The 14,229-nt window shown below is 43.4% G+C and overlaps 1 protein-coding gene across 2 annotated transcripts; it reads right to left on the bottom strand.

Moving 5' to 3' along the window:
* Window positions 1-225: 225 nt before the first annotated feature.
* On the bottom strand, window positions 226-10,999 carry LOC124039621 (transmembrane protein 200C-like). 2 transcript variants are annotated; one of them, XM_046355783.1, is made up of 3 exons: window positions 10,463-10,999; window positions 9,250-9,354; window positions 226-2,966 (listed from the first exon to the last, which is right to left on the bottom strand). In XM_046355783.1, exon 3 carries the CDS (start codon window positions 2,920-2,922, stop codon window positions 1,294-1,296), a length of 1,629 nt encoding a protein of 542 aa, XP_046211739.1. In that variant the 5' UTR covers window positions 2,923-2,966; window positions 9,250-9,354; window positions 10,463-10,999; the 3' UTR covers window positions 226-1,293. The 2 variants fall into 2 exon arrangements, with proteins under 2 accessions (XP_046211739.1, XP_046211737.1); XM_046355781.1 differs by lacking the exon at window positions 9,250-9,354 and having other exon boundaries at window positions 227-2,966; window positions 10,463-10,998.
* Between the last annotated feature and the right edge of the window lie 3,230 nt (window positions 11,000-14,229).

Raw genomic sequence — 14,229 nt, 5'->3', positions numbered from 1 at the left:
TCTCTCTCTCTCTCTCTCTCTCTCTCTCTCTCTCTCTCTCTCTCTCTCTCTCTCTCTCTCTCTCTCTCTCTCTCTCTCTCTCTCTCTCTCTCTCTCTCTCTCTCTCTCTCTCTCTCTCTCTCTCTCTCTCTCTCTCTCTCAGCTATACATTGCTGAACTCATATGTTTTTAACACACTGGAACATCAAGATCCGCTTGGCTAGGCTGACTACTCAATTTGGAGAGTGTTCTCACACCTTTGGGTTGATAACTTGATTGACATGTCGGAATAACAGATGGTACAGATAATGAGACAGCTTCATATGTTTATTTGAAGACTGATTGAGCCATAGGACGACCATGGGATGGTTGAATTGACCATGGGCACCAGGAACAATTGGAATACAACTATTTACTGCAGGTGTGTTATTGAACAAGAACCAACTACAAAAACAATCCAGCTGCTTTTGCACAGGATAACATTGATTTGATAAGTATTTTTTTCCACAGATGGTTACTTGTGCTCAGGTACTTAGGCTACTTGTACAGAGATACAAGTGTTCAGCTGTGAATTGTGCTAGTTAGAGTGTTGTTTTTAATTTCGCTCAGGCAAAAGCGATAGCAAAGATATACAGGAGATTCCTTAACAAGCAAGTCAAGACAGTTCTAAACAATAACATACAAGCCTTACTCAGAGATTATCAAAGACACACAGGCAAATATGCCAACATTGTTTCCCCCACAAGCAAACAGAGATGGTCAATGATGTATTGCTATTAAAGTTTGAATTCAAACTGATAAAAACGGCAAGGACATTAAAGTACAAAATACATGCTGTTGAGACAGCAACTCTCAATCAATATACTACTACAGTATCAGTTGTGACAGTAGGTGGAACAGACACACTATATTTCTACAAATTAGAGAAACTATTACATCAAGTGGATGGTACAGTAACTAACGGTTCAATCGCCATTTTAAAACGGGCCCTTTTTTGGTTAATGTTATCTTTTTGCTTTGAAACTCTTTCAGTTGGGTGCGATTCTTCCAACCTACACAAACAAACCCTTGACAAAATACTATACACACAGTCTTCTGTTTTCATAGCCTCCAAAGACCATTTTCAAGTTTTTGGTCACATATCGATAATTGCATTTGCAACGAACCACAAGATCATCTAGATCTCAGATCCTATGCAGTATTGTCGTTATCATAATTTCATGAAACTGCTGTCAAGTATCTTCAACCAACTGCGAGTTATCATGTGTCCTTTTTTTCCAAATAAACTCAATCCACCAATCAATAATTGTCCAATCATATCTCTGTGCTATCCACTTCCTCATCGTCCAAAACGGAGTCTGACTGAGAGATCATGAGAAGTTTCTCTTTGTTGGAGTATCGCCTTGAGCACCTGTCCTGTCGTTCCCCGGGGCTGCTCTCCTCCTGTTCATTGGATACTCCTCCTTCCCTCTGACTCTTAGCCAGACCCTCCTCTGTGGTCACTCGGCTGAAGGCGGTCACCTCACATGACTCCCTTGACTCAAAGGACTCCCCCCCCAGGTCGCCCAGTTTGATGTACCCACCACCTCCCGGTACCTCTAAACGAGGGCAGCTGAGTCGCCGGGACCGTTCCACCTTCCACTCGGTGGGGGTGGATGGAGTGATGCCCAGGTCGATGGACCTGGAGTAGTCCGTCAGGGCGCTGAGGGACAAGTGGGAACCCATCACCCTGGGGCCAGTGGGGGACGAGGGGAGCAGCTGGATCTGGGAGCCCTGAAGCGCCCCCTGGAGGCTACCACTACTCTTGTACACCTCCACAGAGTCCTGAGGCAGGAGCATAGCCGTCTGCAAAGTCTCCACATTTGCCTGGGTGGTGGTTTCTGGAACACCGTACCCAACCCAGGATTCGTCTTCTTCGCCAGAGTCACACAGGGCAGCCCTGCTCCTCCCTGCCTCTGCTTTGGCTGAAGGCCTGCGCTGATGCTGGTTGGCCCGATGGTTGGGTTTGGTCATGGGCAGAGTGAAGGCGTTGACCGAGGAGGCCACTATTGTCCGGGTCTCCCACCGTTTGGGGATGGAAATCGGGCTGCTCTGCTGGCCGGCCCCGCTGTGTCTGGAGATAGTGTAGACTGTATCGGTGAACGTCTGCCTCTCTAGAGATGACACCCTTGACCTAGTCAGGGAGTGGCATCTGGAGGGGCCCAGGCTGCCCTCGTCCGGCGAACCTCCCGAGGGCCAAGTGCCTTTGGCTAGTAGAGCGGCGGTATATGCAGCGCTAGGTTTGCCCTCCACCCCTTTTGACTGCATGTAGTTCACAAAGCCATTGAGCGGCATGTTCTCCTTAGTCCGCAAGCTGTGGATGTCAATGACAGTGGAGTAGATGTCCCTCAGGTTGATGATTTTGGTCTTCTTATCGCGGTTCTCATGCAGTACCGCATTGGCGCAGATAAACAGGAAGATGCCAATGCCCATGATGAGGGGACCGAACACCTTCAACTTGTCCGAGTACAGGTACTTATCCAAGAACTCAGCCAGGAAGCCCATAGACGGCTGCTCTAAACCTGTGCCGTTGGAACGATTGTTACTGACCAAATCCCCATCCAAGTGAAATCCGTCCTTCGCGTTGTTCGTCCAGTTGCCTGTCAGCCCTGACTCCTCCTTTTTGTTGTAAATTATCTGGATTTTGGGCGGATCTGGGTACAGTGAGCTCTCCCTGGGCCAGTAACCCAGTATGGCCATGGCAATGCCCACCAGTAGGATTAGAATCCCAATAGCCGCCACCACCCCCGAGATGGAGCAGAGATTCAGCTTGCCCTTGACCACCACCACCTCATTCTTCCGCTTCTTCTTGGCTTTTCTCTTACGCTTGTTCTCGGCACGGCTCTTAGAGCGCAGCGAGTCCTGCCTCCTGTTGATCCGCAGCAGGCCTCCGGTGGCGATCATGGTTGGGACTCGGCAGACAGACTGCTCACTCACTCATCCTGAGGCTAGAGAGAGAGGGGGAAAGTGAGTGAGAGGTAGGCAGGGAGAGAAGGTCAGAGAAAGGGGAGAAATAGAGACAGAAAGAGAAAAGGGAGAGGAAGAGACAGGGTTAGATAATAGACCTAGATGTGCAATACTGATGATGATACTCAAGCGGTCCATAATAGTTATTCCACTGCTGAATTTGATATGGTCATAAGTTTGTGATACATTTAGAGAAGAGACACTTGAACAAACGCCAACACAAACTACTACATTCCTATTCAGTGCAATAGCGCAACACTTCCGCTATGCTCTGACTAATTTAGATCATCCCAGTGAAATATGCATGCCAAATGAAGCTCTTTCAGGAAGAAGGAGGAGCAAAACAATGAGAATCAATACAAAGTGAAGCCTGTTTTCCGGAGGCACTTGCTCACTGGGTGACAGCTCCAGACGTGTGGGAGTGATGAGACTTCCGCCACAGCACAGGGAGCGGAGTGAGACACATGCATGTGCACACACACACACACACACACACACACACACACACACACACACACACACACACACACACACACACACACACACACACACACACACACACACACACACACACACACACACACACACACACACACACACACACACACACGCACACACGCACACACGCGCTCTGGAATGAATGCACCAAAATGACAGAGCGGCATAGCAGAGTGGGATAAGCAGACATTCTGTGGCTTCACAATACAGTGTTGCAAGAACAACAGGGAAATATAGAGCAACACACACATCTCACCGACTGCTTGCTCGCCGGCTATAAAGCCTAAGTGGAGTGTGAAGAAAGAAAACAGCTGGTCGTCCACTGTCACGCCACTTTGATTTCTACACGCCAGGTACCACCTTTACCAAATACTACGGTTGACAGCTGCATAGAGTAATGCATCAAGAAACTCTACTACATTGTGCACATTGTGAAAATGAACCCTATAGAAAACACTGAATACATGAAGAAGGCTGTCCCTTAAAAGCCTACACTGTGTGTGTAGTGTGCTTACTGGCTCTTGCTATGCCCGGCACATCAGGAACAGATTTGAGACTAAACCTTGGGGGATGCCTGCAGTTGGGTGATAAATCATTGGGCCGGAAAAGCTCTAAAACTTTGAATTAGGTACACCGTCCCTATCAATAGCGAAACCAACAGCAATGCCAATACCTATACAATGAGTGGAGAAATATACCACTGAGCTATCCCCTTGAGCTAAAGGCAGATAACGAAACTAAAAGGAGATGTTTAAAAGCATCCAGTGAAAGTCAATGTGCCTGAAAATGTGGTTTAAAAAGTGTGTTGATGTGAGCAGTCAGTGTTACCAGACATGGCGGTATTCTGAGCCAATTGAGCTTCTTTTGATGTTATTGTGCAACTGGTGATGGTGCACATACAGCGAGCTAAATGCACCACCTTGAAGAAGCCAAGCAGAGCCAAAGAAATTGAAGCTCCCCATACAGGCCTCCTCATCTCAACCAAAGAGGAGTAACACTCTCACAAGACTGCTGCTGTCTCAGCTGACCTAGTCTACCTGGACACGTCACACTTATGCTTTGATACAAAGATCTTCGCCATCTGTGGAGATTTGCCATGTAAATGCTCTCCTTTCTCTGACTACTACACTGACTACTGTGAAGAGCCAGTAAAAATATGATTCTCCATAACATAGGCACATCGACCACCACAGGAGGGCATATTCAAATATATAATCCAAGACCTAAATCTTGTCGACAGGAGTTCTAATCATACAAAGGTTAATGTAGATGCATGGAGATTGGTGCACACTGCAGTTCCCAGCTGGAGCGAGTGACTCTCTGGTGGCGTGAAACAGTCAGCAACCACAGGATGAATAATGCTAATGAGAGAAGGAGATGATAACAGTGTGATCCAGAGGAACTCACACCTCGCTCTGCCTGAAGGTGTTTCATTAGCTCACAGACACAGCTGATTATTGATGGTTACCAATCAACACATAGGTATAATGGCTTCAGTCTAATGGTAATTAGTTCCAATAGTCCCCCTAAAACAAACCACGATGTAAGGGTGAATACCAAGTCCAATAAATCAATCACAAATAAATCAATTATTCAATTATGCATTACACACCTGTGTGCAAAACAAACGTTGTTGATTGCACATACTTTATTATAAATGAACCCTCTTATCAAAGTAGTGAGAGAAAGAACACAACACATCCCTGAAATATGACCATTTTGAAAGTGTACTTCAATCAAAAAGACTCACACTTTTATCCCCCCCCAAAAAACTCACAAGCTCAACAGAAATTAAATTAGAGGACACAGCCCTTTAGCTCGCTAATAAAAAAAACATGCTCCTGGATAAAAAATAAGCCTCTTTTAATTCTCCCCTTGCTGGCAAACAGATGGAGCAGAAAGAAGCACCTGGTGTCGGAGCTAATTCAAAGGGACAAATCAAATGGCTGCTGGGCCCACAGGAACGCTTTCAGGGCTATACCCCTGCACGCGGCATCCTAGACCCAGCTGAGGCTTATCAACACAGCGAGAAGCGACTAACAAAATGGAGGAGTGAAGAAGCTAGCTAGTAGCTAACGCCTTCAGGGAGGCTCGGGAGTGTTTGTGTTTGTGTTGGCCTTTTTGTATTAACCCTTGGTCACAGGAGGCCAGTCCAATTAAAATGGCTAGCTGTCTTTTTCAATATTAGCATTGAAAAAAACTCATCTGTTTTTTTTTCTCACTTCACTACCAGACATTTTTTGTCAGCTCACAAATGATGAAGACAAGGAACTCTCCTGTGAATTTGATCAGATTGGTGCTATTAACAGTGAATTACTGTATATTATTACTGTATATTATCAAACTTCAAGGATGGGAATTTGCGATGTCATCTGTCTCCCCCCTTGCTTGAGGAACAATAGAGAACGAAAGAGGAAAGGCCCACCCCCACACTTGTGCCATGTCATGAGGATCCTTGGACCACTTATTGAGATGTGCCTTTTGTTAAGTAAATCAGGTGATAAAGGAGCTGAAAAGGAGACTGGAGTAGCCATAAAATTAAATATCTCCCAGCTGTAAATCAGCAGGGAGCGAGAGAACACACAGTGTTGACATTTGGTGGGAATAGCCTCCTAGTTGTATATTGCAACTATAATTCTTCATTTGTGATGACAAATGTGTCCAGTTACAGGTCTCATTAAACCATTGTTGCCTGAGCTGCATAAACACTCTTAGAGAAAAAGATGCTAGAAACTAAAAGGGTTCTTTGGCTGTCCCCCATAGGATAACCCTTTGAAGAATCCTTGTTGGTTCCAGGTAGAACACTTTTGGTTTCAAATAGAACTGTTTTGGGTTCCATGTAGAACCCTTTCCACAGAGGATTCTATATGGAACCCAAAACGTTTCTACCTGGAACCAAAAAGGGGTGTCCTATGGGGACAGATGAAAACCCCTTTTGGAACCATTTGTTATGAGAGGGTAAGCGTACATCTCTCCCGTAGAGAAAATATAAGCTTGGAGGCACGCTTTGTAGGGGGTACGTGGGTCAGCAACTATTGCCTGGCATCTATGGGTGTAGCTAAAGCAATGTGTTCAAGTTGGGGACTGTGTCAAGCTGTAGACAGAGGTGATGTAACCTGTCATCACTTTTCTGTCTTCAGTTTCTTGGCAATTTCTTGCATGGAATAGCCTTCATTTCTCAGAACAAGAATAGACTGACGAGTTTCAGAAGAAAGGTCTTTGTTTCTGGCTATTTTGAGCCTGTAATCGAACCCACAAATGCTGATGCTCTAGATCCTCAACTAGCCTAAAGAAGGCCAGTTTTATTGCTTCGTTAATCAGAACAACAGTTTTCAGCTGTGCCAAAATAATTGCAAAAGGGTTTTATAATGATCAATTAGCCTTTTAAAATTATAAACTCGGATTAGTTTACACAACGTGCCATTGGAACACGGGAGTGGTGGTTGCTGATAATGGGCCTCTAAGCATATGTAAAAACAAACTGCTACTGGCACTGGTCTCAGAACATTCTTCTCCTCCCTGACAGAGAACCCATGTTCTTTACATCATCTCGCCATCCTCTGACAAAAGGCATACCAGTCATTTTTCTGTGAAGACAGTAATTCAGTTGAATAGCAGGGAATAAATATATTGTCAGGAATAAAAGCGCACTATAATTCATATAGCACGGCAATCCATCAATAGCCAATGAGTCAGGCAGAGACTAATCGATTCCTGAAATTCCTGATTAAATTAATTGTAAATTACAAGAGATGTACCGAATAGATAAATAATATGACATGCACTCTGGACAGTAAATACATTTCTTGAGGAACTGAAGCATGACAGGGTTGTATTGTCAACCTTCTGTGAAGTCAATAAGGCATTTATGGATCGTTGAATGAACCTTTGAACTGCAAACTGATCTGTAACCTCAGCGTCGCAGTGTGAGAATGAGATACATTTAAACTGTCATATAGGAATGACATGTGAGATCAAATAGAGTTCGTAAATCTAATCTCAAACAAGCACACTGTGCAATTTCACTCAAAGCTATGCATCATAAGGATGCAGGATTGGATCGAAGGCTGCTGGCATTGAAATGTTGATGTGATGATGTTTTCGCCCGCTATTCTATTGATCTCCTTAACTCCTGTGTCAAATGATGTCTGAGATCATTAAACACATGAGCGCTGGCACACACACACACAAACAAGTACAAGGTCATGCACACACACACACTGTACACACACAACCACAAAAGCACTCATGCACACACACGGATGAGGGATTTATTCTATGCTTAATGAGAAGTAAAATACTGAAATTCCAAGCATGTCAGTGCTGTAAAGGCAAACAGAGACTGTAGTCATCTTTGATTACATCTATCCATCATAAACTTTGAACAAAACTATAAAACCTGCATCATAACACGGTTGATCTCCCCTCCATTCTCCCAGAGCTGGTATATAAACAAGGGTGAATAGTAAACACATGACGTACATTATGACCTCAGAAATGGGCACCTGATGTGTTGAAATTCCAAGGACACAGGTCAGGTCAGGTCAGGTGACATTTTGGTGTTGAGGAAATAGCAAAGGGGTACCTTCGTACAATTGAGTTGGTCCTGTGATTCTGCTGACCTCCTGTTAGGCACTATTCTCTACCAGTCCCTCCAGCGCTCCTTGAGAGCCTTCATCATGTTGGTTATATACAGTATATTGGTAATTTAAGTTCTGCTATTAATATCTACTACTCCCACACCTCCAAACTCTCCTCTTCATAGATAGATATACCCGCCACCAACGCTCATCTTATCGCCCATCTCTCCATAAATAGCAACATAACTTGAAACATACCTCGACAGTCCTCAGCTTTTCTACTGCACTGCATCGGTCTTTTCACCATGTCTCACCAAGAGAGTTGGATACAATATACTGTATTTATATCTGTGGTCTCATCCCCCTCTGTCAAACACAGAGACTTGACTACTGTACCTGTATCCTATAAACATTCACATTCATCACCATGTAGTTCTTTGCAGTAAATTCACCAGGTCCATAGCTCTGTCCAACCTCACAGAGCCTCTAAACACTCTCCATTGCTATAACTGGACTCTACTGGGCTCTAATGCTTGTGTGAATGACAGGTTTTGAACCCAGGTGTCTTGCTTGCCAGAAAAGCACATTAGCCTGCTGAGCCGAAGCCTAGCCATTGTCTCTCCGCAGGGAGATCCTCTCTGACCCAGAGCAACTCGTCTAAGGCAAGCTTACTAAGGTCACCAAACCACCTCTATTGCACATGCATGAGGTCATGGTGCTAAACATGCCCTGGGGCTGTACAGGAGTCCTATGGCCAGGTTAGTTTACCCGTGGGGTGGGACATGTTGTGCTGGGAAGGTGTATCTCAAACTGTGTTGGGGAATAGCAGGAATGTTGTTTCTGATGAGTCTGTGTCTGTTTATCTGAGGGATTTTCATAATGTTTGCCTATGTTCCCTAAGGCAATGGCCAAACACAATTGTCTACTTCATCAGAATTCTATTTGCTATATGATTAGGAGAATATCACCATTCATTTACATTGTAGCGAGTTATGTTGCAGGTTTTAGGATTATAGGATTTCAATGTCAGCCGCTTTCCCCAAACAATCTTAATCCTATTGTTTATGTTCAAGAGACAATTTCCAAACATAATTGATGCACTTTACAAAGAACCTGAGTATATCTTCACATTTGAATAATTGATTACATAATTAGCCTAATAATGACACGGATTTAGTTCGCTTACCTGGTAAATGATCTCAGAATTGCTGGTAACAAAAGTGGGGTTCTGATTACGTGAATATTCCCTTTCAATCACATTCAGTCACAATGTATAGTGAACCACCGAACCCTGTCAAACGCTCACACACACACACACACACACACACACACACACACACACACACACACACACACACACACACACACACACACACACACACACACACACACACACACACACACACACACACACACACACACAGAGAGAGAGAGAGGCATGCTAAGACATATACACTTACAGATGCACGACAACACACACACACACACACACACACACACACACACACACACACACACACACACACACACACACACACACACACACACACACACACACACACACACACACACACACACACACACACACACACACACACACACACACACACAGATGATGATGATGATAATAACAATTTGAGTCAAGAGGAACACTGGGGTGCCAATGGCGAGGAAACCAGACAAAGCAGCCAGTCATGTGAGAATATCTATGACCATGCCACAGACTTTGATGTGAAAAGCACCTACAGTGCCAGTAAACAATGTTCACTTGACGCTACAAATGAGTTGAACTTTGAACTAAACAAAGAATGGTATGCCTACTGTAGCCGAGTATAACAACTATTCAGTATATAACACATTATGAGGACAGTCAGTAAGGCTTGTGGATTTCCAAGTATGGAAGGCAAGCTCATGTCATGATAACAGATGCGCATTGTGATTTTACCAGCACTCCACATCCAAATGCATGATGTCTGTCAATTATTCAGTCATCCAGTCCTAGGACAAGAAACTGAGGATTCATAAGTGCAGTTGGTGTATATTTAGTAGGCTATTCATGGTTATGATAACATTACATTTTAGGCTCTATTGACAGGCCTATATAAATGGTCAGATATGGCTATATTGATATAGTGCATTAGGCCCACGACAGAATCGACATAGATAGATAAAACATAAACAGAATGTCTTCAATTGGAAGAAAATACGGATTTGTTCCCAATTGAGCAGGAGCAAAGTAATCACGTTCAATAGGCGTCCTGCGGTCGTGACAGGAGCTGTCTATAACACATAATGAACAAGCACAGTAAACATGCATGACATTCAGATGAGCCGCTTATTCTACCACTAGTAGGCTACTTCAGTATCATATCCAAACGCCTATATAATGGTAAGCTTACCATAGAAGACAGGCAATGCAACCACATATTAAAAACCCTGAAAGAAAGTTTCGATTCCCGGGCGCGGATATCTCATGTCGTAAAAGGAAACTTCGTTTATTCCATGTAATTCCATTCTGGCAAAGGATCTGGCGATCTTCTTTAGCAAGAGGATCCAGTCAAAGTCACTCGGCGATGTAGTTTTCATCGAGGCGTAAGCCTTTCCAAGTCAACCTGCGTCTGGGAGAAAAATACTATCCTTTTTATCCGGCTCACCCGCGCTCCTCTCCAGGGAGTGTCTTGTCAGAGAGCAGCGCGCCGAGTTTGTAATGGAGAGTTTTGTGCTGGCAGGCAGCGGGTGATACGGGGCTATTGTTATTATTGTTCTAATTCTTGGGTGTTGTTGCTATGATACCACCACAGCAGCCATCGACTGAAATTGCTGCAGGATTTGAATAATTGCCTTCTTAACTATCCTCTCGGTAACCAACACTCCCCATCCATGTTTGGATCTGAAGCGTTGTGCTGCTGCTAACGTCCAGAACGCGTGTGGTGAGACCTCTCCAACGTTTTTGCCTAGAAGTAGGAACGATGGACTTGTGTTAGTGTCTGCAAATGACCTGCGCAAGGCACCTGGCGCACTCAGAAACATCTTTACAGAGCTTTCTATCTGCATCTTCACCACATGGAACCGCATCACCTAGGTTCCAAAATTGCGGGGGGTTGCGGTATCTAGTTATATATGGGAAGAATGGCTAGTGGTTTACCAATAACAGAGGCCAAATCGAAATATGCATTGCACAATATGCATTGTTCAAACTGATTCTGGGGAAGATGAGTACGCATTTTGATAAAATATTATTTCTGCAGGTGGAGTAAGTACATCCAACCGATCAATTGCGCCGGAGATGTTAGGCGTGTCAGTAACAAGTTTACCTACAGCTACTAGCTACTGCTGTACCAGCAGGGTTGTGTAGGTTACTTTCTAAATGTAATCCGTTACAGTTACTAATTACCAGTTCAAAATTGTAATCAGAAAAGTATATTTTGGATTACCCCAAAGTCAGTAACGTAATCCGATTACATTCAGTTACTTTTTTAGTTTCCTTTTTAGATCTACTATCCTTATTAGGCATTAGAAAGACAAAAAATGTATGTTACCAATTGAATGCCATCTATTGCAGGATAAATCAATGTTAAAGTTTACATAGCTGGCCATATATGGATGTTCAATTTTACTTTATGGGTTGGATATGTAGGCTTCTTCTAAGCCATCGCTTTCTACTACATATAATAATACAATTCAGTTATATCTTTACATTAAAAAATCTAATAAAATTGTATTGGTCACATACTAATGGTTAGCATATGTTAATGCGAGTGTAGCGAAATGCTTGTGCTTCTCGTTCTGACAATGCAGTAATATCTAACAAGTAATCTAACAAATTCACAACAACTACCTTATACACACAAATGTAAGGGATGAATAAGAATATGTACATATAAATATATGGATGAGTGATGGCTGTGCGGCATAAGCAAGATGCAGTAGATGGTATAGACAGTACACACATATGAGATGAGTAATGTAGGATATGTAAACATTATTAAAGTGGCGTTATTTAAAGTGTTTGTGATACCTTTTATAAGGTACATTTATTAAAGTGGCCAGAGATTTGAGTCTGTATGTTGGCAGCAGCCTCTCTATGGTAGTGATGGCTGTTTAACAAAGTCTATCAGAATTCCAGTCATTCCAATAAATGTTATACCCCTTGATCTTCAAGAATTGGAAGTATAGATTAGCCAAATTGTTTTACCTGAGCATAACCTCAAAACTAAGTGCTGAGCACTTGTTGGCTGTTATCCTTCACTCTGCAGTCCGACTCATCCCAAAGCATCTCAATTGGGTTGAGGTTGGGTGATGGTGGAGATGGCCGCCAGTTTGTCTCTCACGCATCTTGCAGGTCTTGACTCACGGTTATCAAATCGCAGCATTCTTGAGAAAGTGTGAAAGACTGTCAGTGGCATCTTGGCACGGAAAATCACCCTTCCACTCCCTGCATCCCAGAGACTACATGTAGCCTCACCCCGGGGACCTATACACACCCGCTGTAGGTAGGCACACAGGTCAAACACATCCATCCTTTTTAAGTTGTCTCCATATTTACAGAAACCAAATTTGTCCTCTCCGGGATGATTGTTTCGATGGCTGGTGTAATGAACATGTAGAATGTTGAGGCGATGTCCTGGACAACTGCATGTCTTGTGGGCCCTGGGGTCATCCTTATGGCATATTGTGGTTGTCATATGGTGACAAGGACCATATTATTTTGCTGTTCTTTGACAAAAAAATGTCTCTCTTTCAGCTTGGGGGATTCCTTCTTCATCTGGAGATGATCCATCATGCTGTATTCTTCCCAACCTTCTTCAGATACCTCCTCCTCTTCTAAATCATTGTTCTCTTGTTCCTCCTGGACATCTGATAAAATCAGATCTATGACCTGTTGGGAACGGAAACGTGCACTCATGGCTTCAGCAAAGAGAGAACTGGAGGGACTGTCATCTGCAGCACCTTTATAGCCTCTGACTGCATTCCCCATTAGTAAACAATGCTTTCAAGAAATGTTTATTTTGTCTGAAATTGTTTTTATTCTGTCTGTGAACTTGAGTCATGTGTGGGGTTGTGGAGGGGAGATGCTGTACATGCACAAGGAAGTTTTAGTTTTGTCTGAGTTCAGTCAGTAGCACACAATCTCATTTTATCAATGTGTGTGTGTGTGTGTGTGTGTGTGTGTGTGTGTGTGTGTGTGTGTGTGTGTGTGTGTGTGTGTGTGTGTGTGTGTGTGTGTGTGTGTGTGTGTGTGTGTGTGTGTGTGTGTGTGTGTCTTTGTGGTTTTTGTGGTGTGTAAATTATTTTACAACTGCTGGGTCAAAAATGACCATAAGACAATATTTGTGGGAAAACAGGTAGCCTATTGGTGTTGGTGAATATACCCAGAACCCACAGGAAAATGCAGTAGGCATTCTCTGTTCTGTGAAAGTTATGTCACCTGCATTTTACCTACAATAATTTAAGCAGTACAATACTGGTCCACATGAAGTTAGAATCCATTGGTGTTCTTCAGTACTGGTCTGAGCCATAGTATGTAGAGGCTTCTGATCCAATCCAGTGCTGACCCATCTGAATCAGCTAAACATGTGCTTGCTAATTAGTTGAATTAATCATTAGTTAGATTGTTAATTAGTCAATGCTGAGCCAGAACAAATGCCTGCACCCAGTGTTTCTCAAGCACTAGGATTGAAAATACCTCCATCAGAGCAAAATATAACCTTTATTTAACTAGGCAAGTTAGTTAAGAACTACTTCTTATTTACAATGTCGGCCTAACCCGGGTGACGATGGGCCAATTGTGTGCCGCCCTATGGGACTCCCAATTACAGCCGGTTGGAATAGATCCTGGAATTGAACCAGGGTCTGTAGTGACACCTCTAGCACTGAGATGCAGTGGCTAAGACTGCTGCGCCACTTGGGAGGCCAATAAACATGTATAGGCAACTTATCTATGTATATGGTCATGAGTGCAACTAACTTAAAAGCAATTTATCAGGTAAAATCCAATTCCTCTGATGTTTATATCATGGTGTATGGTCAAATGTGGCAGCTATCTACTATAAATGCATTATTGAATGCTTTAAAATATCCATACTTAAAACCGAATAGGGTAGGATGGAAATGGGAATCCCTGTATTGGCATCGGCTTTCATTTGCAGTGGGTCTTTTAAATAGA

This window comes from Oncorhynchus gorbuscha, linkage group LG07, assembly GCF_021184085.1.
Source record: "Oncorhynchus gorbuscha isolate QuinsamMale2020 ecotype Even-year linkage group LG07, OgorEven_v1.0, whole genome shotgun sequence".
NCBI lineage: Eukaryota > Metazoa > Chordata > Actinopteri > Salmoniformes > Salmonidae > Oncorhynchus > Oncorhynchus gorbuscha.
The sequence above is the reverse complement of the archived record's forward strand: the minus strand, read 5'-3'. Positions and strand labels throughout refer to the sequence as shown.

Bases quoted from the DNA above. Each gene is read 5' to 3' on its own strand.
- LOC124039621 (XM_046355783.1), bottom strand. From the start codon at position 2,922: ATGATCGCCACCGGAGGCCTGCTGCGGATCAACAGGAGGCAGGACTCG.